The sequence below is a fragment of the Hydra vulgaris genome, chromosome 14 (assembly GCF_038396675.1).
Source record: "Hydra vulgaris chromosome 14, alternate assembly HydraT2T_AEP".
NCBI lineage: Eukaryota > Metazoa > Cnidaria > Hydrozoa > Anthoathecata > Hydridae > Hydra > Hydra vulgaris.
In genome coordinates, this window is record NC_088933.1 from 17,550,001 (window position 1) to 17,573,058 (window position 23,058).

Sequence of the window (23,058 nt, forward strand, 5' to 3'; positions counted from 1 at the left end):
CTTCTTCTTCGTCTTCTTCTTCTTTTTCTTCTTCTTCTTCTTCTTCTTTTTCTTCTTTTTCTTCTTCTTCTTCTTTTTCTTCTTCTTCTTCTTCTTCTTCTTTTTCTTCTTCTTCTTTTTCTTCTTCTTCTTCTTCTTCTTCTTTTTCTTCTTCTTCTTCTTCTTCTTCTTCTTCTTCTTCTTCTTCTTCTTTTTCTTCTTCTTTTTCTTCTTCTTCTTCTTCTTCTTCTTCTTTTTCTTCCCGGAATTGTGAATTTATATAATAAGCATATCTTTTTAAATGATTTGAATTTTATTGGTAATTTTCGAGCCTGAAAATGAAAACTAAAATCAGAAAAAAAATATCCTTTGTTCATTGGTTCCTTTTGAATGGCCCGACGAATTTTTAAAATTGTTTTGCCTCATAAACATTTTGCCTCAACTCCCTCAGTTTTTTCATTATTATATTGCAATTTTAAGATTCTGTAACAAATATGTCTAAGTATTGTATTGATTTTGGTGTTAGCACAAACTTAGGTCCGTGATCAAGTAATTTCTTGTGATGTAGTGAAATTTATGAGTAAGCTAAATTAAATCTAACCTCTTTAATTTTCTTTTATTTATTGTTGTTCATAGTGCTACCGTTGTTTTGTAGTTCTTTTATTTTTTTAATTTAATCTCTCAAATTTATCCCTCAATTTTTCGGGACTTTTTTATTCCAGACTCCAATCATCACAATTTTTTGTAAAGCATCCTTATTTGACATAAGTATAAACATAAATGATTGCTGTCTAGAAGTGAGCTATTATAAACACCAAAAAGTGCTCCGCTCATTTATATATTATGAATCCGCTCTATTATGAATCCGCTCTATTATATATGTAGTTTAGGTTTTTTGGTTTCATTTTTAGAGAGATTTTAAAATAATTTTAAAAACTTTTTTTTTAACTTTATTTTTAGACTGTACCTCGATATGATTCTGATGGAAATCTGGTAAAAGTGAATATATTTAATGTTAGTTGGTCTGCAGATCATCGCATCATAGATGGTGCAACTATGGCGCGTTTTTCTAATTTATGGAAATCACATCTTGAAAATCCTTTTTCTATGATTCTTGATTTAAAGTAGTTTTTCTATGTTATATTAACTAAATGTATTTATTAATATTGATACGCATCGTGTAAAATTTTTTTTTCTTTAGTCTTTTAAAAAAGACAAAAAGTGTTTTTTGTTTAATAATAGTTTTTTTTTTTGTTTAATTTATTGAAAACCTAATTGCTGGTAGTTTGTAATTGTAAGCTATTAAAAATTACCAGTAGGTCTTAAAATAACCGTAGGTCTTGAATAAAAAACCAAAGAAAATAAGAAAATGATAAAATAATCAATAATAGAATAGTCTTGTCACAAAATCTTTGTTATGCGTTTGTTTTACTTTATATATATACTATGGTGAAAAATTATGAAAACTTTTAAATATAATAGTAAATAGTTCATAATAAAATAAAAAATATCAATGGTATAGTATAATTGGTATATTAAATGAGATTATACTCTATTCACATCACGTTCCATGAGGTTAAGTTATTCACATTAAGTTTGTGTTTAAAAAAACGCATGCTGAAAACCTCCTCACAACTTTGTTTTATTTAAACAATTTTTTACATCAAATTATTGATCGAACTAAAAACAATTGTATAGGTTGAATTTAAATTTAGTGTGATTTGTAAAATATTAAAAGTATTTAAAACGGTTTTAAGCTTGCTTTATCTTCAGAGTATATTCTTGTCATTTATCGTTATCATTTCGGTTAAATAAAGAGCCTATAACACTGTGACACAATTTTTGTTCCTGGCTTCTAAGTGTAATATTCCAATTGCTTATATCTATAGTTTGTAAAAAAAATGTCTTCATTAAGCACAAACTTTGCTTACACGACAACAGCACGAAGAAAACTTTTTTATATGATTTTTTTTCATTTTCGTCATTATGATCAGGTAAAAACAAAAATTGCGCAAGGAATAGACAAACGCAGTCGGAAACCACTCAACAAGGTTCAGATTTTCTAGATTTGCAATTGTACTGGGAAGCTCCCGTTAAGTGTTCGTTATACTGTCCTTGGTAACAACGTTCAAAGTTTGACATATTTGGATGAAAGCGCTCGCCTTGCACCTCGGAGTAAACGCCCATGTTCTCATTGAATTTGTCGAGATCACGAACTATCTTTTTCCAGATATTTTACTTAACTTGTAGTTTTTCCGGATATCTACAACTTTTTTCATATATACAAGTTTAGGTATAAATTTTTGTAATATATTTGTTTTAAGCTTTTTCACAAATCAAAACTAAGAAAAGTTAAAAAAAAAATTAGAAACAACTCAGCTTAAAGCAAAAACATAAAAAAGTAACGCTGTTAAAAGAATACGGGAAACTTGCAGAAGACCATGTGGTCTTGTCATCAAGAACCGCTTTTAGTTGCAATATTTCTGTATACTTTGTTAAAAATTTTTAGCAAAGTTTGTTAAAAAGTTTAGCAAAGTCTTATGGCATTAGAGTCACATATAAAAAGCTATTAGATAATTAAAGAGAAAAGGTGCACATATTTATATATTTGCATGGCTTGTTATACTTAATATATTGACAGACATGTCCGAAATATAAATAAAATCTAACATAAACTTTGCTTTGAAGTTAAATTTTTAGTTGTTTTTTTTTCAGCTAATTATTATAATATACGTTCGTAAAATTGTTTATGTCTAGAACAAGTTTTTAAAATAGTATTTTCAGAGAATTTGGCTTATGTAATTTTGTAATTGTAGTATTTTTAGAGAAACATGATAGTTTTGTTTTTTTATTTGATAAATTAAAATTTCCTATTCCTTGAGTATCATATCTATTTTTATGGAGAAGTCTAAGTTTATATTTAAGCATGAACAACACATTTTGATAAATGTTCATTTTATAGACGTGCATTAAGATTGTTTAGTGCATTAAGATTTTACTTAAAAATATGTTTTTTTACTTGATACTTAATTATTTTTTTAGCATTTTTTTTTTTTGAAAATTGTTCATATCTTAGGTCCTCGAAATGCTATTAAAAACTCTGTATATTTATTTAATTTCTTAGGCAGTTTAAAGAAATTTGATTGATTTATTATTAGGAAATACTTTTCATTTATATTTTTTTCAAAATTTAAAATAAAATAAGCTAGAGTGAGGTTATTTGTATATTTATACATGAAAATTAGGTGTTGATAAATATTTATTTTCATAAACATTTATCATTTTTATGTCTCTCATAAAGGGTTTAGTGTACTCCCCTCGTTTTTTCCTGTATATAATTCTACACGCATGTTTTTGAACAGTATGTATAAAATAATGAATTAAAGAGAAGTAAATTAATTTAAGACATAGCATATTAACACATGGACGAACTCGCAACATCATACCAATGGTTTTATTAACTTTTGATTGTAAATATTTAATATGGGGGATCCAAGATAAATGCTTTTATAAAATAATGTATACTTTGTTTTTTGAGCGTTTAATGAGAGTTTATTTGCTGTAAACCAATCATTTATCTTATTTAATTCAAAGTTCACGTCATCATAAAATTACTTGATACTACAATTGGAAAGAAAGAGATTTGTATCATCTGCAAACATACTTGGATTCAATTTGACTAATACGTTACTTAAGTCGTTTATATAAACTAAGAATAGATGAGAGGGGCTAGTATTGTATAGTATTGTATGGGTCTAGTATAAACTAAGAATAAGATCCTTTTGGTACTCCACATGGGATTTTAGGAATTCCATATTGCTCGTCTTGAACGTATTGTGTTCTATCAGTAAGTTAATTTTTATTCCAATTGTAGTCCTTATTAATTACCCCATAAAAGTTTAACTTTTCTAACAAGATGCAATGATCAACGGTGTCAAAAGCTTTAGTTAGATCAATAAATATACCCAAAGTAAATTAGTTTTCATTAAATCCATTATTTATTTTATCAACTAATTTAATGATTGCATGTTCAGTTGAATGATTTTTCTAAAATCCAAATTGTTTTGGATAAAAAAAATTGTTTTTTCGTTTAATGGGTAAAGATTCTATTACAAATTACACGTTCGAATATCTTTGAAAATACAGAAAGGGATGATATAGTAATTCCAATTTATAAAAATAATGATCATTTGAATGATCATTATTTTTATAAATTGGAATTACTTTTGCGAGTTTTAGTACATCAGAAAATATTCCTTGGTCCAAGGAAAGCTTGAGTATATAAAACAACGGTCTACTTATGCTTTTTTATTTAAACTTAGTATATTACTGGGTATATCGTCAAATCCTGATGATTTGTTTTTTTTATGGAAGAAAAAGTCGTTTCAAATTCTTTTAATGTCAAGTCAAAATCAAAAAATGTTTTGTCATTTGACGGTGTTTGGTTTTATAAGAATTAGAGGATGGCATAACTTTGTTAGCTAGATCAAGTCCAACATTTGTGAAATATATATTAAACTCTTTAGATATTTCTTTAGGACATAATATATCATTATTACTTATATTGATTTGTTTTGGCAGCAAACAAGTTTTATTTTTATTTTTTTCTAATATATCATTGATTACTGTCCATGCTTTTTGGGGTCAGGGTAACAACATCAGTTTTTGCCATGTCTAATAACATCTGTCCAACAACACCAGTAAAGATAATGAGGTTTAATAACATCTGTCCAATAATATCTGAAATTTCATTGATATCTAATATCATCTGTCCAACAACATCTGAAATTTGATTGATGTCTAACAGCATCTAAAAATTAAATAAATATTACAGATGTAGTTATAACTTTTAAATTATTAAAGTGTAATAACATCTGTACAACTACGTCTGTGGATTCTACAGATGTAATTACATCTTTTAAATTATCAAAGTGTAATAACATCTATGCAACTACATCATTGGATTTTACAGATGTAGTTACATCATAATTACGCAAGCAAACAACGTCGTGTCAACGTCTAAGCAAGGTTGAAATTTTTAACGTCGAAACTTTCAACGTCGCTTCCACGTTGATTTATTGTTGATAAAGTAACGTTGAACAATTCGACGTCGTTTCAACGTCAAAGTGATATAGAAAGTTTACGTCGGAGTTTTCCATGAAACTTAAACGTTGATTTTTAGTTGATAAACTAGCGTTGAATATTCAACGTTAAAATGACTTGTCTTTTTAATTTCTATTTGATATCTAGGCAGGTTATTAAAATATAAAAATGGTAAATCGCCCAGCGAAATGTGCTTTTTTGATTGTACTTTATACAAAAATGTTAATATTTAAAAATAATTCATACCCAGTGGGCACAGGACCTAAATAAGACGTCTTTTGAACGTTCAAAAGACGTCCAAAACGTATAATGTTTTACTTGAAATTTGTAAATAGCTATTTACAAGTTATCTTAAGTATATTTTAGATTTATAAATAACAATCAAAGTTTTTTTTGGTTTATAATTTCATTTTTTATTTTACTTGCAGAACGTTGTAATTCTAAATTAATATCATTAGTAATAATTATTAATAAGAATCCGTGTTTTGTTATGTAACATTGTTTTAAACAGCTTTAATTACAAACATACATATTTTTTTGTTTTTAATCGAACCCAAAAGTGCTAGTAAAAGAATCAATAATTAGTAAAAAGAGAACTCGAATTATTATCGATATTTATTTATTTTATAATATATAATATAATATATTATAAATATACAGAGCCGGCTCGTGGCGCGTGCGAAGTGTGCGAAATACACAGGGGCAGCATTAAAAGGCGCAAAATTAAAATTCTGCTTAGAAACAATATATATAGGCCTTTCTAGATCTATGACTAAAAATGCAAAAGGTACTAACTCCATTTCAATGGACTTCATTATACATTCAAGTTATGCAAAATATATTCTCTGCGACTACAAAAATTTGGATCAAAAGAAATTTATTGTGCATTGAAAGAAGTTGTTAACATTGAAAAAGATTCTATTACTAGATTAACTGCTGAAATCACTTGCATCAAAACTAGACAATTTTGAATTCATATATGGTGTTGTGGTTTGGCACGATGTATTACTGAAATTAATTGTACTAGCAAACTATTACAATCTCAAACTCCATACGTGAAGACTGCTGCAAACGCATTAAAGAAAACTATGAATTTTTTTGTTACTAAACACACTGAAGGTTCTTACAAAATATATATTTCAAAAGCCAAAATTCTTGCTAATGATGCAAATTTGACTGACGAATTCATTTCTATTTCACATGAAAGAGCAATACAAAGAAAAATATTTTTTGATAATGAACCTTTTGAAGAAGATGATGATATACAACCAGATAAGAATTCAAAAAGCAGTTTTTTGATGTTCTCTTTAAAATAGCTAAAGAACCGATAAATGAACGATTTGAAAGCTTTTCAAGTACAATAGAACTGTTCGAGTTTTTGTATGGTATCAAAGATATTGATAAAATAGGAGAAGAAGACATAATTAATAAATTACTGGAAAAAGTATTGACTTATGGTAAATCAAAAGATGTGTATTCAGAAGATTTGTTTCTGGAACTTAATTTGTATCACGGAAAAGAGATGGAAAAAAATCACCGGAATCTGTGCTTAAATGGATCATGAGTCAGCTTGAAGAACTGTTTCCTAATGTTTGTATTTCCCTACGAATACTATTAACACTACCGGTAACAGTGAGTACAGGGGAACGTAGTTTTTCCAAATTAAAATTAATAAAAAACTATTTGCAATCAACAATGGGCCAGGAACGTTTAAATGGTTTATCAATAATTTCCATTGAAAACATCATTGCTGAATCTGTAGATATCGATACTTTAAGATTAAATTTTGCAAAATCTAAAGTTAGGCATGTTCCGTTTTATAACTAAAAATATGTTTAAAATCAATAAAATTGTTATGAAAGTTATTTTATTTGTAATATATATTGTTTTACGATTTTAAAAAAAATACATTTTTCGCGAGCAAGCGTGCTTGGAATTTAAATATAAAAAACACCTAATTTATTCTCGCACACATAAAATATGTTACACGAGCCGGCTCTGTATATATATACAGAAATAAGTCGATTAAGAAAAAACGAATAGTCGATTTAATCGACTATGGACATCCTACTAATTGACTAAAAGTCGAGTGAAGACCATAAAATCTTTTCATATTTTCATTTAATTTAACTTGATTTATTTAAATCATTTAACTAATATTTTCTACTCTCTTATTTTAAAGATCCCGACCTAGTTCATTGAAAAAAACGATTGCAAAAGACGTTAAGACAAAAATTGGCAGTTTTAACTTAATGATGCAGGGTATTTTAAAGTTTACGACGCTCTACAAACAGGCAAAGTACACTAAGTCGAATAAAACATTATCTTTTCTCTGGTTATAAAAAATATATTTAACATTTACTCATAAAACAAGTATTTTATATAGGCTAAAAGCTTTTAAGTTAAAAAATATATATATATTTTCTTAAATAAACAGTTAACATTATGGTGTATTGAAATGTCTACACCAAAAGCAATTTTTTTAAATTAAAAAAAGTTTTAAATGTCTTAACAGGAACTTTTGAGTTAACGTCTTTTGCCAATATACCCACAATATGCACTTTAATGAAATAGGTCGAGACCCTCAGAATACCCACAATATGCACTTTAATGAACTAAGTCGGGACCCTCCGAATACTTATAATATGCACTTCAATGAACTAGGTCGGGAACCTCAGAACACCCACAATATGTTTACTACAATGTGATCGTTTTTGTTTAATTTATGTTACAAATACAAATAATGTGTTACAGCACACATTATTTGTTGGCTGTTACATCAGTTTGATTCAACTATAATTATGTATCATACTTTTAAAAACACTCAAAAAAGTTACAAAGATAACCAGCTCATGTTACAAATACAAATAATGTGTTACAGCACACATTATTTGTTGGCTGTTACATCAGTTTGATTCAACTATAATTATGTATCATACTTTTAAAAACACTCAAAAAAGTTACAAAGATAACCAGCTCAGGTATTTGTTTTTTAGAAGTTTATATAGATAGATTTTTACTACAACCTAAACTTATAACATGGTTTAACTTTAATGGGAATGCCAATTATATAGTTGCGATAAAATGATCCGGCAAATCATTCTCAGTAAAAAGCTGCTTGACACTGATGAACCATCACCGGTGACTAATAGCACCAACACACAAAAGAAAAAAAGAAAAAAATCATATCTATTTAAACTATCGGTTATTTATTGTGGCAAAATTAGGTTGTGAAGCTCCAAAATCTAAATTTAATCTATCCCAGTGAAAAATAAAACCGCGTCCCACATGGGTTACGCGTGGGTTCCGTGTGGGATTGATGGGATTTACGTGGGACGGATTTTCCCATGTGGTATCCGTATGGAAATTTGTCACCTTAAACCCATGTGGGTAATCCCACATGGGTTACATGTGGGAACCATATGGTATTTGCACGAATGGGAAATCCCACGTGGGTTTCCTGTGGGATTTGCATGGAAATTAATTTGAAAGCTGGAAACTAGAAAAAAACTTTAAAAAAAAAACTAAAAAAAAAAATTTTTTCAATCGACATTGCATTGTGTTACGTTTATATTGTGTGAAAATATTTTATAATAATATAGAGAATGGCAAGCAAGTATGTAAGTACCACGAATAATGTTTATCTTTCTTTATAGAAATAAGATTAAGATTTGTGCAAATAGACGTATTATCAGGATAATATAATAGTTATTTGAATATAGATCTTGAGTAAATTATTTGCAAACAATTAACTGATGCAAGTTGAAATGTTGTCAAAAACCAATCTTGCATGCATGGGACACTGCAGTGTCCCACAAAGAAATGCAGGTTTGAAAGTTAAAGAATTCCCAATTTTCTTTAATTAAAAAAGAAAAAAATAGGATGGAGATGGGTTTCTGTAACTTTTTTTATGCTCCAAAACTTTTAACTTTAGATATAATAAGGTCCTTAAGACTTAAGGGACTTACGAACTACATTGAGGAACAATAACAGAATATTTACAGAAACTTTTCAATTTTTGGTTTGGAGTACCACAGTGTTATTGGGAATAAAGCCTCTGGCTCCAGTTTTCAAAGTAATATGATCTAAAGTAATGTTTAAATAAAATAATATGCTTTAAAATGCATATAGTTATACATATAACTCCTGATAGTTAACTATATGTATAACTAGATATACATATAATTTGTTATAAAAACTTATTTTTTAAGGTTATGCTTGAACAAATTAGTACCAATTAATTCAAATTCAAGATTTAGTTAAAGTTCAAGTTAAAGTTCTTATTTATTCATTGTTTTTGTTAATTTTATATTTATTTGTTCAAATTTATCAGTTAGTACTATTTTTTACTACAGTAAGAATGTTTATCATTGTTGAACGTGATTTTATTAGTAACTTAATTTTATTTTCAATATATTTTGACAACACCCTTTATATTTTAAATGATGACAGTTTTACTTTTCTATTGATGTTAAATTTATTACGTTTCAATAACTCAGATTGAATCATAACTGAATTATTGTAAGCTTTGTAGGGGTTTGTTGTATATCAAATGGTGTTGTAAATAAAGTAAAAATAATATATATATATATATATATATATATATATATATATATATATATACAAATATATATATATATATATATATATATATATATATATATATATATATATATATATATATATATACAAATATATATATATATATATATATATATATATATATATATATATATATATATATATATATATATATATATATATATAATTCATTTTATAAAATAGAGACTGACAACTGATAATTAATGGATGTAAATACAAATTATAAAAATCATGTAAACTTTATTTATTATTTCTAAATACTATTTTAATGTTGGTCGACAAAGTTAAAATCAATTTAGAGCATTGTTATTAGTTCTTTTGCGATTCGCACTTACACTTCTGTCTCTCAAATTTATAAAATAGGTGGTCAAAGCTTGCTCAATAGGTAAGTTATCAGCATAACAATGCTTTTTTCTTACACTTTCTTAAGAGAATATGGCAAATTGATTACTTATTTTATCTAAATCATAGGGTCATCTATGCATAATGATGTCAGATGATGACCCTTTTATTGAACACCACCCTTTATCAAACTCAGTCAATTTTTTGCCATCTCCCATTGAAAATGATGTCAGTTTTTGTGATCATATTATGATGGTATATCTGAATTGTTAATATAATATAAAAAATGCATATACCATCAATTTTTTTCTGGTTCAATTATACATTTATTCTCAACAGTACTACAGTTTTAAGCAACAAAAGCAAGAAGTTTTTAGACCACATTGTTGGTGTAAATACCTCTAAAACCTGCTCATAGCTAGCATATATTGTTTTTGTACTTTTTTTTTAAATAAAATGTGTTACTTTTTTTTTTTAATTCAATTTTTTATTTGACATTATTTTGGTCTCAACTTCCCCTCCCCATTGTCAATTATTGTCAAACTCACACTGCCCCTCTATCTACTGGCATCATTTATGGATGATCCCATAGCCTAAATACTATATATATATATATATATATATATATATATATATATATATATATATATATATATATATATATATATATATATTCTTTTTACTTTATTTACAACACCATTTGATATACAACAAACCCTTACAAAGCTTACAATAATTCAGTTAAAATTCAATCTGAGTTATTGAAACGTAATAAATTTAACATCAATAGAAAAGTAAAGCTGTCATCATTTAAAATGTAAAGGGTGTTGTCAAAATATGTTGAAAGTAAAATTAAGTTACTAATAAAATCACGTTCAACAATGATAAACATTCTTACTGTAGTAAGAATTAGTACTAGTTAACAAATTTGAACAAATAAATATAAAATAGTGAAAAAACAATGAACAAATAAGAACTTGAACTTGAACTAAATCTTGAATTTGAATTAATTGGTACTAATTTGTTCAAGCATAACCTTAAAAAATAAGTTTATATAATAAATATTATGTATAACTAGTTATACATATAGTTAACTATCAGGAGTTATATGTATAACTGCATGAATTTTAAAGCATTTTATTTAATTTATATATTACTTTAGATCGTATTACTTTGAATACTGGACCCAGAGACTTTATTCCCAATTACACTATGGTACTCCAGATTAAAAATTTTTCTGTAAATATCCTGTTTTTGTTCCTCAATGTACTTCGTAAGTCCCTAAAGTTTTATGAACTTTATTATATATAAAGTTAAAAGTTTTGGAGCATAAAAAGTTACAGAAACCTCCATATCTCTCTCTTATTTTATTTTATTTTTTTTAATAAAGAAAATTTGACTTTCAAACCAGCATTTCTTTGTGGGACACTGCAGTGTCCCATGCATGCATGCTTGGTTTTTGACAACATTTGAACTTGCATCAGTCAATTGTTTGCAGATAATATACTCAAGAACTATATTCAAATATCATATGAATATGTTAGAGAATGTTCATATGATATTTGAACATCACAAATTTAATAACATTGTTGTGATATGTTATATAAATAATACCATAATAGATTATGATATGAAATTAAGATAGGATATGAAGGCAATGATCAAAGAATAAATTTACTTATAGAAATTTAGATGTTTGTTTATTAGTTTCAGAATATTATATTATGTGTGACCACAGCCTTCTATAATAACAGGCCTTGACATCGCGCAACAAAGTTGTTAAATTGAAGGCCAATTCCTAAAACTGTGTTTACATTTTCATCTTTTAACATTAGACAAAAGCTTGTGTTCATGCTTTTTTTAATAAATCTTTAAAATTTGATTGGTTTATAAATTAGATATTGCAACTTCAAGACGATAATGTTGTAAGGTTCAAGGCGTTACATTATAAGATAATAGTATTGTCAAACTAACGGTAAGTTTTTTTAATAATTAAAATGCCTTTAAAATGCTGTGTATCTCTTTGCAAGTCGAACTATCTCAACTACAACAAAAATATCAATTTATACAACTACAATATCAATACTCAACTACAACAAAAATGTCAATTTATAAATTCCCGAAGAATCTAGAGAAGAAAAAAAGATGTAGTGAAGCTATCCCAAGAACTGGTTTTATTGTTACAGACTATACAGCAGTATGTCAACTTCATTGGCCAAATGAAGCACCTTTTGAAAGCAAATATGGGAAGCAACAACCTTTAAACCCACCATCTGTTTTTAAAATTTTCCGCCTAGTTGTTTAGCCACACCAGCAAGTTAAGTTAGAAAAACTGTAACTTCAAGCGGTTTTCTAAGCATTTTACCAGATGAGTTAAATGATTTTCTATAAGAGGATGAACTTATATTTGACGATATTCAATCTTTGTTAAGTGATAATAACGATGTTATTGTTTTCCAGCTTAATAAAAAAAGTTTACACATACAATCAAAATTGTACAAAGTTGGTGTTCCATTATTTATTTTAGTAATTTTCAATGATTATTCATTTGTAATTAACCATAATGGCACAACTTGTAATATTTCATCTTTAGCTTAAACAAATTAAAGTTAATAAAAACAAAATCAGCTTTATTTGAAGCAGTTAGATTTTTAAAAAATAAAGAAAGTTCGCTTCAGTTAAATATTCTATTCGAACACCTTAATGCTATGAGAAAAGTTAATGTTGGTGAAGTTTTATATACTCCAGATATTATATGTAGAGCATATGAGTATTTTGCTATGCGACGAAGTTTATATGATTGTTTGTGTATTGACTACAAGTTGTCAAGTATAAGGACTTTAACAAGATTGACTTCAAAAATAAGCTCAATGGAGGACCTAAGTTTCATAAATAGTATTTTTATGAATTTAAATCCATTGAAAAGAACTTCCATACTACTAATTGATGAGGTCTATGTCAAAGCTTCATTACTTTACTAAAGAGGTGCTTTGTTTGGTCAAGCAGTAAACTACCCTGAAAAGTTAGCTAAAACAATTTTATCATTTATGATTAAATGTCTTTTTGGAGGTCCAGAATTTATATGTAGAGCTCAACCTGTTGCAAATTGTTCCTCTGAATTTCAGTTTGCTCAATGTCAACAAATTGTTCATACGATAAATAATATTAAAAATAGTAAGACATTGGTAATAATTACTGGTGGTAACCGTGTAAATCAAAGATTTTTTGGAATGTTTAAAACAGTTGATAGTAAACCATGGTTAACAAGATCAGGTATATATTTTTTTAATGATTATGTGCATCTCATAAAATCTATACGAAATAATTGGTTGACTGAAAAGACTGACAAACTTTAATTTTTAAACAATAAAGAACTGGCTTTGGCTAAGTGGAGTAATTTATAAACTTTTCTAAATCACTCCACTTAGCCAAAGCCAGTTCTTTTAATCTAAAACTTTAATTTAAAAACTGAGTGCAATTGTCTTTTTAAACTCTCTAAACTTACAGCTAAATCAGTTTATCCAAAACCAATAGAGAGACAATCTGTAAAGTTTTGTTTGTCTGTTTTTTGTGAAGAAACAGTAGCTGCATTAAGAACGCATCTAGAGATTGAAAATAAAGCATTTGAAGGTACTGCTGTATTTATTGAAAAAATATTTTTTTTTTCGAATGTTGGTAATGTCAAAGCACCTGGTGCTGGCATTGGGTTTAGAAATGAATTATGCGGAGAAATCCACTCAGTTGGTGATCAACAGTTACAACTGCTATGAGATGTTGCTGAACTGTCAAATTTTATAAAACCTACAGGTAAGCGTGTAAAACAGCTTACGCTAGATACTAGCAATGCAATAGCGCATTCATGTTATGGCTTTATTGATCTCGTAGAAACTTTGTTGAGTAATGGAGCAAAGTATGTCTTATTAGGTTGGTTTTCAACAGATCCACTTAAAAAAGCTTTTTTTAAGCTTCGACAGGGATCTGGAGGTACTTACTTTATAAACGCTAAATCTGTAATTGAAAAAATTAATATTCAACATACTGAATTGATATTACAACTTAACATTCCTGTTAATGGTATCGATGGTCATACTTGTGACATGTTTTAGAGATATTTCTACTGATGAAAAAGAACTTCTAGATAATATACATGATCTTGAAAGCTCAGTTAATAAATCTCCATTAGTGGCTATAGTTTACATAGCTGGCTATGTGCAAAAAAGCGAAATAAAAATTTATGATGATTCTACCAATTATTATTATAAATATGGAAGTTATCTGTATAGCCTAAACAGAGGCGGACTTGAAATTCCTTCTGATACTCTTGTCTAATGGTCAATATTTTGCTTTTTTTTATATATATATATATATATAGATGGGTTCAAGGTGCTACTGACCCTTTATGCAGAACATTCTGTGTTACTCAGTTTCGGTTCATTGCTGCTAAATATAAATTTAAAATCACAAAAAAACTGCTAAAGAATTACTCACTAATTACCACTCCCAAAGTACTAAAGCTATCATAATTTATGTGAAAATTAGTTTTGTATTTTATTATGCTATTTACTTGTTATGTTTTTTATTTTCTCATTAGCCTATATGTCTCTCAATATGTTTGGATTTGTAAATATTGACCCTGTTGAGATATATTGATAAAACTTTTTTTTTGCTTGAATCGACTTTTGTTGGTGTTTTTTATTGTTGGTAATTTTTATTGTTACCATTTTTAGCAAAAAAAATTAAAAATACAGTTATCTTTCTAATATATAGATATATACTTTGTTATAGTTCTGCTTGTTATTGATACTATTTAATATTACATAAATTTTCTTAATGAAATTTGAAATACGAAAAATATGATTATCTTTTAACAATTTTTTGGTTTTCTTTTTATATTTCCGTCTTTACTAGAGATTATTATTAGAAAACATAGACTGCCATTACACCCAACCTAATATAAAAATATATCATATAAGTAAAAGTGAAAGCTTAATCGGCCTTCAGTTTTTACGGCATTTTGCGCGATGTCAAGGCCTGTTATTATAGAAGGCCGTGTGTATGACGAAAAAGTAAAGATATTTTTGCATCCACTGGCTATTGCACCCAAGGTCTACATCATTGAAAAAGTAGGTTTTTACATTTTTGTTTTTGTTTTTTTGTTTAACTACTTATCCTAATTGATCACTTTTTTTCAGGATTCTCCTCATGGGTTCAAGCTCATTACGCATAATATGTGTTCAATTACCCATAATACGTTAGTCATTGTAAGTAATAAATTAGAAAATAATTATTTGTGAAATGTTGTAGTCATTAATGATTTCAACCTGGCTAATAATTAAAATTGCTAGACTAATAAGGTTACTTATTAAAATTGCTCTCTCTCTCTCTCTCTCTCTCTCTCTCTCTCTCTCTCTCTCTCTCTCTCTCTCTCTCTCTCTCTCTCTCTCTCTCTCTCTCTTTATATATATATATATATATATATATATATATATATATATATATATATATATATATATATATATGTATATGTATGTATATATATATATATTTGTATTTATTTATTTTTTTTAGAAAATATTTTAAGAAAGTTAGAAGATACTAAAAAACTTGGTATTATGCAAGCCGAAGCGATTTAATTAATTCAATCGATAAAAAACGACGTGTAAATCGCAAAAAAAAAATAAAAATATTTTTAATATTCATTTTGGATGTATTAATTAATAGCATTTATTTTGAAATAAATTCATTTTGCAACACGTTTTTTAATTTTATAAAATTTCGTCATAATAGTTTAAGGTAAATCGCACAGGTTATAGGTGGAAAACATCACATGTAAAAGATCAAAAATGCTACACATTTTGAATACCAAATGGGATAAAGTAGCAAATACAAGATTAAGTTAAACCTCTCTGAAAGCCTCGATGATTAATTTTAAATTACTATTTAAGTAATTTTTAAATTAAAAGAATTTTAAAAATTATCATAGAAGCATTCGGACCTTCATTTGTCTAGTATTGACTACTTTTATACCATTTGGATTAAAATATGTGGCATTTAAGATCTATAACATGAAGTATTTTCCACCTATATCCCATGTAGGATTTACCACATAAAACCCATGTGGGATTTACCATATGAAACCCACATGGGACAAAATATTAATGCCCATATGGGTTACATATGGTAAAAACCCACGCGTATCCCATATGGGATTTACCATATGGAATCCATGTGGGATTTACCATATGAAACCCACATGGGACAAAATAATAATCCCCACATGGGTTACATATGGAAAAAATCCACGCGTATCCCATGTGCGCTTTTTCACTGGGATACGATCACATTCTAAATATGATTGTAACGACTTTGATATATAGCCAGTATTTAAGGCAGCCCTAAATCATTGGGGACTGGGAATAAATTATCCAGTTGTCGAAGCTGCCGTTCCTCGTATTTTTTTGATTCATTAACATTTAAATGATATGATGTTAAAAAATAGGTAGCGAAAATAAATTACTTAATTATTTTTATGACAATTTATTTTAAGAAAATAAATTATTCCCATAATTCGATCTTTAGTCTACTAAGTCAATTTTAAAAATTTATTAGTCGATTTTGGTCAACTTTAGTAAATATATTAGTCGATTTAGTCGATAGTCGTAACAACACTAAAAAAAATGTACACATTTACAAAATGTTCTAGGTAAGGTTTTCATTGTCGCGTTGGAAAACGCAATGAAATTTTTTAATTTTAATTATTCTCTCGATGATAAATAAAGCTTTTATTGATAATATACATATTAACCTAACTGTTTTAGGTATGTAACATAAAATTTTTAAATTGATAAAATACTAAATTTTTGCAAATCGTTGGAAAGAGCATTAATACAGTTTTTTAATGGTGAAAAAACTATCAAACTTAATTTTTCACTTAAGGTGTTATAACTTTGTCAATTCTTATTTAAATGCTTATAAATTGGTATTAAAAGATAGATCTAAGGGCTACAAGTGTAAATTTACCCCGGGTCGCTGGGCGTATCTAGAGGCAGAGGGGGCACCACACCATCATCTTTACTACCTAAAAAAGCATGATTTTCCATAAAAAGAATTTTTTTAAATTTAAGTTTATAATTTTTATATACAAAAAATTGTTCTTATTTTATTCCAGTCCAAAGCAAATATTAATCTTTTAAATTGCACGGTCGTTTAGACTTTAGAAATAAGTGGAAAGTTATTATACGCAAGCGCAGTAGAGTTAAAAATAATTTAGAATTTTAATAATGGCTACGGATACTATGTTTTAAAAACTTATCATTGACAACGAGTAACTTGTTTAATTTTAGATAATTAAATAGACTTTTAACTATTTTTTTAAATGAAATTATTGCGAAAATAACTTGCAACTGCTAAGAAATGTTTTAAATAAAATACAAGACAACTGAATGTGAATAAAATCTACTTTCAGCTAAAGCTACTTTTACTGTTTTTGTTTATAATCTTTAAACCTTTTTAAAAAAATTTTGAGCGTAGAAATTTTAAAATTTTTATTTATTCAGCAAAATGAACCTTTTATCTTTTTTGCATTTTTTGCTTATATGAGGATTCAATTTTTTTTGCAGGGTTAAAATAAAATCTTAATCGTTAACTTTTTGTAACCTGTTGCTACGGTACTCCTTTCCGATGTGTGTGTGTGTATATATATATATATATATATATATATATATATATATATATATATATATATATATATATATATATATATATATATAAAGATAAATAGAGAAAGAGATCTCAAAAAGAGAATAAATAAATAGGAATTGGTTGATAAATATGGATGAATTACAAGGATTTGTAAAAAATAAATTTGTTTATAATATATATATATACAATTTTTTATATAGTCTAATATTAAATAAAATGGAACTTCACAACAAAAATATTAAACTCATTTGCAGAGTTTTTGGACAGTTACTTGGTAAAAAGCATTATTTTATAGGAGAAATTCTTAAAGTAAAATTAGAGAAGCTGTTTCATGTTGAAATGACAGATTTGGAAATTGTCCATCCTCCAAAAATGTGTAAAAAATGTTATTGTAAAATGAACAATGTGCTTTCAAGAAAAACATCAACTGCCCTTGGTCTCTGTACTAAGTGGAAACCACACTGTGATGATTGTTTTACTTACCAATCAGTAAAAAAGCTTAGAAAAGGTTTAGTAGTTTCTAAACAATAATTTAGAAATAAAGTAAGATGAAAAAAATTGATTCAAAAATGTGAACATTTGCAATGTTCACTACCATAAAAGAAGCAATAACCATAATACAAGATAAAGACATAGATATATCAGAGCTAAATAATGAGTTAAATCCACATTTACAACATTGCTTATGTAATATATACGGTAAAATTTCAAAGCAACCTTTAACTTTAAAAAAATGCGAGCATCTTTTCTGCTTTTTTTGTATTGTAGAAAATATTAAGTTCAAGCCAATTAGTAAAGCAATATGTCCTCAATGTCAAGAATATTTATTATATGAAGATTCATTAGCAAGTAACAAAACAAATTCTCTCATTAAAATGTTGACTGTTGCATGTATTTCAACACAAAATAAAAGATCAAAATATAATTCAAATAAAAATATAAATATCTTTCATGCATAAAATACATTTTTCATTCCTTCAATCTTTATGTAAAAAATATTCTAAATATATTCATATTGATTTTAACAGTTTCAAGCTAAAAAACATTAAAAAATAAAAAAATTTAAACAAGAAATACAAAAAATATTTATATCGAGTTCCAAGAAAAAGTCTTTCTGCTTTAGCTTATTTTTCCCTTCTTTACAAGGTTAGTTTCCTTTTCAAGACTCAAATATGGTTGGAATACTAAAAAAATATATACTATATTTGTTTGTTATAAATCAATTTTTATCATAATTTATTAATTTTGAATCAATATGTACAAAACCAGACTGAAGATTCAATAGATAGAATCAAAATTATAGCATTCAATTAATAAAATCAAAAACATAACCAATGGTATTGCTTTGAAGCAGGCAATACAGTTGATTTATTTGACGTTATTGACTAAATCGAAAGCCTGGAATAATAACATTCAAAATTTTGATCATAAATAAGAGTGCATAATAATATAATGTATTTCTGTGTGTGTATATATATATATATATATATATATATATATATATATATATATATATATATATACATATATATATATAGACATATATATATATATATATATATATATATATATATATATATATATATATATATATATATATATATATATATAAGGGCCTTGCAAATCGATTCGATTCGCGAATCAAGTGTTGCTTCGATTGAGTCGAAAAAAAAGAATCAAGTTTTTTCGAATCATATTTTATTTTGCGAATGTCGCTATTTTTTTAGATTTCTAAAGCTAAAATGTAATTGAAATGGGTTTTACCATAATTGGAGTAAGAGTAAATGAAAATAGTTCTAATATCACTTTTAAACAAACGCCAAAAATATAATCCGGGCAAAAAGAATTTAATTAAAGAAATATTTTTATTTTTTTGGAAAAAAAAATGCTTAAATTTGGTTTACCGCGAATTGCTGATTCGATTCGCGAATCAAGACCTGCTTTGAGATTCAATTCGAAACAAAAAATGTCGATTTGCAGGGACCTAATATATATATATATATATATATATATATATATATATATATGTGTGTGTGTGTGTGTGTGTGTGTGTGTGTGTGTGTGTGTAAATTATGTTAGTGTATTTTATAAATAGAGTGTTCAATGTTCTTAAAGAGCAGAGCAATATTAAATGCCCTGCTAAATGATAACATTTCCAAAATATGTATGTTATGTTTGCAAGAAAAATTTGAAATAATTACTCATTTAAATCAGGAAAATTTATTAAATTAAAAATTTGAATTAATTTCTAAATGTAAACACGAAAATAAATTCCTCTTAAAAAATTATAAAAACAAATGACCAAATTAAATTATCCCCATTCCAAAGAAATTTACTTAATAATTACTTTCTGTAACTTCCCGTTAACCAAAAAAATATAGTAATTTAAAAAAAATATATTTTTATTTTTAGTTATAATTTATAACTTCCTGTAAAATAATTTTTTCTATAAATTGAATTTTTTTCAAATTTATTAACTTTTCCTGATGATCCAGCAATGGTGAAACTTAAAGTTGAAGAAAAAAGTTAGATAAGTGTTTTTTACTAATTTACATATATATATATATATATATATATATATATATATATATATATATATATATATATATATATATATATATATATATATATATATTTATATTTATATATAGCCACATGGGAAAAGAGTACCATAGCAACAGGTTACAAAAGTTTAATGATTAAGATTTTCTTTTAACCCTGCAAAAAAAATTGAATCCTCATATAAGCAAAAAATGAAAAAAAGATAAAAGGTTCATCTTGCTGAATAAATTTAAATTAAAAAATTTCTACGCTCAAAAATATTTTAAAAAAGGTTTAAAAATTGTAAACAAAAATACTAAAGTTGCTTTAGCTGAAAGTGGATATTATTCACAATCAGAGGTCTTGTATATTATTTGAAAAATTTCTTCGTACAGCTACAAGTTATTTTCAAAATAATTTCATGAAAAAACTAGTTAAAAACCTATTTAATTATCTAAAATTGAACAAACTACTCGTTGTCAATGAGTAGTTTTTTAACGCTGTTACCGTAGCCATTTTAAAAATTCTTTAATAAATGTAAATCCCCTGCGCATGCGTATAATAACTTTCCTCCTGCAAACGACCGTGATTGTAATTCAAAAAACCATTTAAATGTATCATCATTCGAAATCAGTTTATTCGACTTAACTTACCAAATAATATTGCAATAGCTCAATTGAAAGATAATATTTTATACAAAGACGCAATAAAAACTAAAACGAGAATTTTTAATACCATAAAGTTTTTTATGTTTATTAGTATAGTGATCGGTTTTTTTTGATGTTTGAGAAAGATAACTTTTAGATATGGAGCAAAATCAGGCATGTTTGTGACACTAATTTTAAGGGCCGTATAAACATATCAAATTAATTAAATTATTAGGGTTCAGAAACTTTAGATAGTCATAATTTAAGGGGCATATAAACATATCAAACAAATCAAGTTATTTGGGGTTTAGAAACTTTAGATAATTTTTAAACACCAAAATACTTGATGATTATACAATTTAATGAGTTTGAAACTGGTGTAATTTTAGTATTTGATAAATACAAATTTAGTTTAGAGTAGGTATATTACAAAACTTAGTTAACTATTTCCTTCGCATTTGGGGTTTGAGGGACTCATGTTTTAGGATTTTTATTGTTGACAAGTTGTAATCACGGCAAATTTTTGCAAAGCTTTCTTATTTGATTTAAACATAAATAGACTCAAGTTATAAGCTTTTCCAACCATAATATTCTTTGCCACCATTCTTTTGTTTGACTCTATTGAGCTTTTGCAAACTTCAAACGTGCTTTTAAATTTTTTGGTCGTCTACCTAAGTTTTAAAAGTTTTTTATGTTACTTTATAATTATTAATTAATTGAATGCTTTTCACATTTTATCATTTTGTGTAATTTCACCATTATATTCTTCAATGATTTACTGCATGAATAGTTAATTATTAACTAAATAATGCTTTTTGTTTTGTTACTAATTTTGTTGGTGTCTGTCTTGGGAAGGACATTAAATTGTGTGGAAAATTAGCTAAACTTAATTCAACAAATATTTACCTGTAATTACCTTTACTTGTTGAAGCCTTGTTTATCTCCAATATAGCATTATCAACTGCAGTAGCAACAGAGGCTTTAGCAATGTTGGCATTGTTTGACACAGTAGCGGAGATATAGTTTTGCAGTATGTTTTCATGACCACTGCTGTTAATAATAAAACTTTTAGTATTTAAGTGATTATTGGTTAAGGTGGTTATTGTTTCCATCTCTCTCAAAGTTTATATAAATGATATCCGCTATCCTTTTAAAAGATAGCGGATATCATTTATATAAACTTTGAGAAAGAGGAAACAATAATCACCTTGCCTAAAATTTCAAAAAAAAAAAGGTCAAATAGTTGTCAACTTAATATATCTATAAAAAATATCGTCATCATTATGTAAAGCACATTTGTATTCACTGAACATTAATACACTTATTGAACACAAAGATATTGCCATAGTTGTGTCTTCCAATTTAAAATTTTTGAATTACAATTTTTTTATAGCAGGCAAAATAAATTCTTTTGCTTAATTACTTATTATTAAATTCTTTATCAGTAACGATCTTAAACTTTTGATAAAAGGCTGCAAAGTTTATGCTCGACCTATTTTAAAAGGTTTCGAATGAATTTATTAAAAGAAGTGTCTGCAAAAGATGTCGTATTCCTTATAAAGATTATACTTTAAGACTTGTTATCCTTAAACTTAACTTTTCTGAATGCAGTAGAATAAAGCTCAAACTTTTAATTACCTACAAAGTTATGCATAACCTTTTCAGCTTATCTTTTTTAATTACCTACAAAGTTATACATAACCTTGTCATCTTATCTTTTTTAATTACCTACAAAGTTATACATAACCTTGTCAGCTTATCTTTTTTAATTACCTACAAAGTTATACATAACCTTGTCATCTTATCTTTTTTAATTACCTACAAAGTCATACATAACCTTGTCAGCTTTTTTTGAGGCTTTTACTTTTGCTGGTACTTACTATTCAACAAAATATTATTTTCAAATATTTATTCCATGTAACAAACAACAAAATATTATTTTCAAATATTTATTCCATGTAACAAACAACAAAATATTATTTTCAAATATTTATTCCATGTAACAAACAACAAAATATTATTTTCAAATATTTATTCCATGTCACATACAACAAAATATTATTTTCAAATATTAATTCCATGTAACAAACAACAAAATATTATTTTCAAATATTTATTCCATGTAACAAACAACAAAATATTA

The 23,058-nt window shown here is 26.5% G+C and overlaps 2 protein-coding genes and 1 long non-coding RNA gene across 3 annotated transcripts in view; 2 read left to right on the forward strand and 1 right to left on the reverse strand.

The window, feature by feature from the left end:
* The window catches only part of LOC136090448 (cilia- and flagella-associated protein 251-like), a gene marked incomplete at both ends in the record, with an annotated part of 645 nt that extends 524 nt beyond the window's left edge, over positions 1-121 (reverse strand). The window contains one exon of the mRNA XM_065817117.1: positions 1-121. This exon is cut by the window's left edge and continues 524 nt beyond it. Coding sequence (XP_065673189.1) covers positions 1-121 — 121 coding nt within the window.
* LOC100201759 (lipoamide acyltransferase component of branched-chain alpha-keto acid dehydrogenase complex, mitochondrial) overlaps positions 1-1,215 on the forward strand; it is a 37,759-nt gene extending 36,544 nt beyond the window's left edge. The window contains exon 13 of the mRNA XM_065818333.1: positions 940-1,215. Within this exon, the coding sequence (XP_065674405.1) occupies positions 940-1,107 (168 nt within the window). The 3' untranslated portion in view covers positions 1,108-1,215. The remainder of the gene's footprint in view (positions 1-939) is intronic.
* Positions 1,216-11,017: 9,802 nt separating this feature from the next.
* On the forward strand, positions 11,018-15,779 carry LOC136090532 (uncharacterized). The gene is made up of 3 exons (XR_010643472.1): positions 11,018-15,149; positions 15,219-15,287; positions 15,595-15,779. It is a non-coding gene; the product is annotated as an uncharacterized LOC136090532 (long non-coding RNA).
* Positions 15,780-23,058: the final 7,279 nt, after the last annotated feature.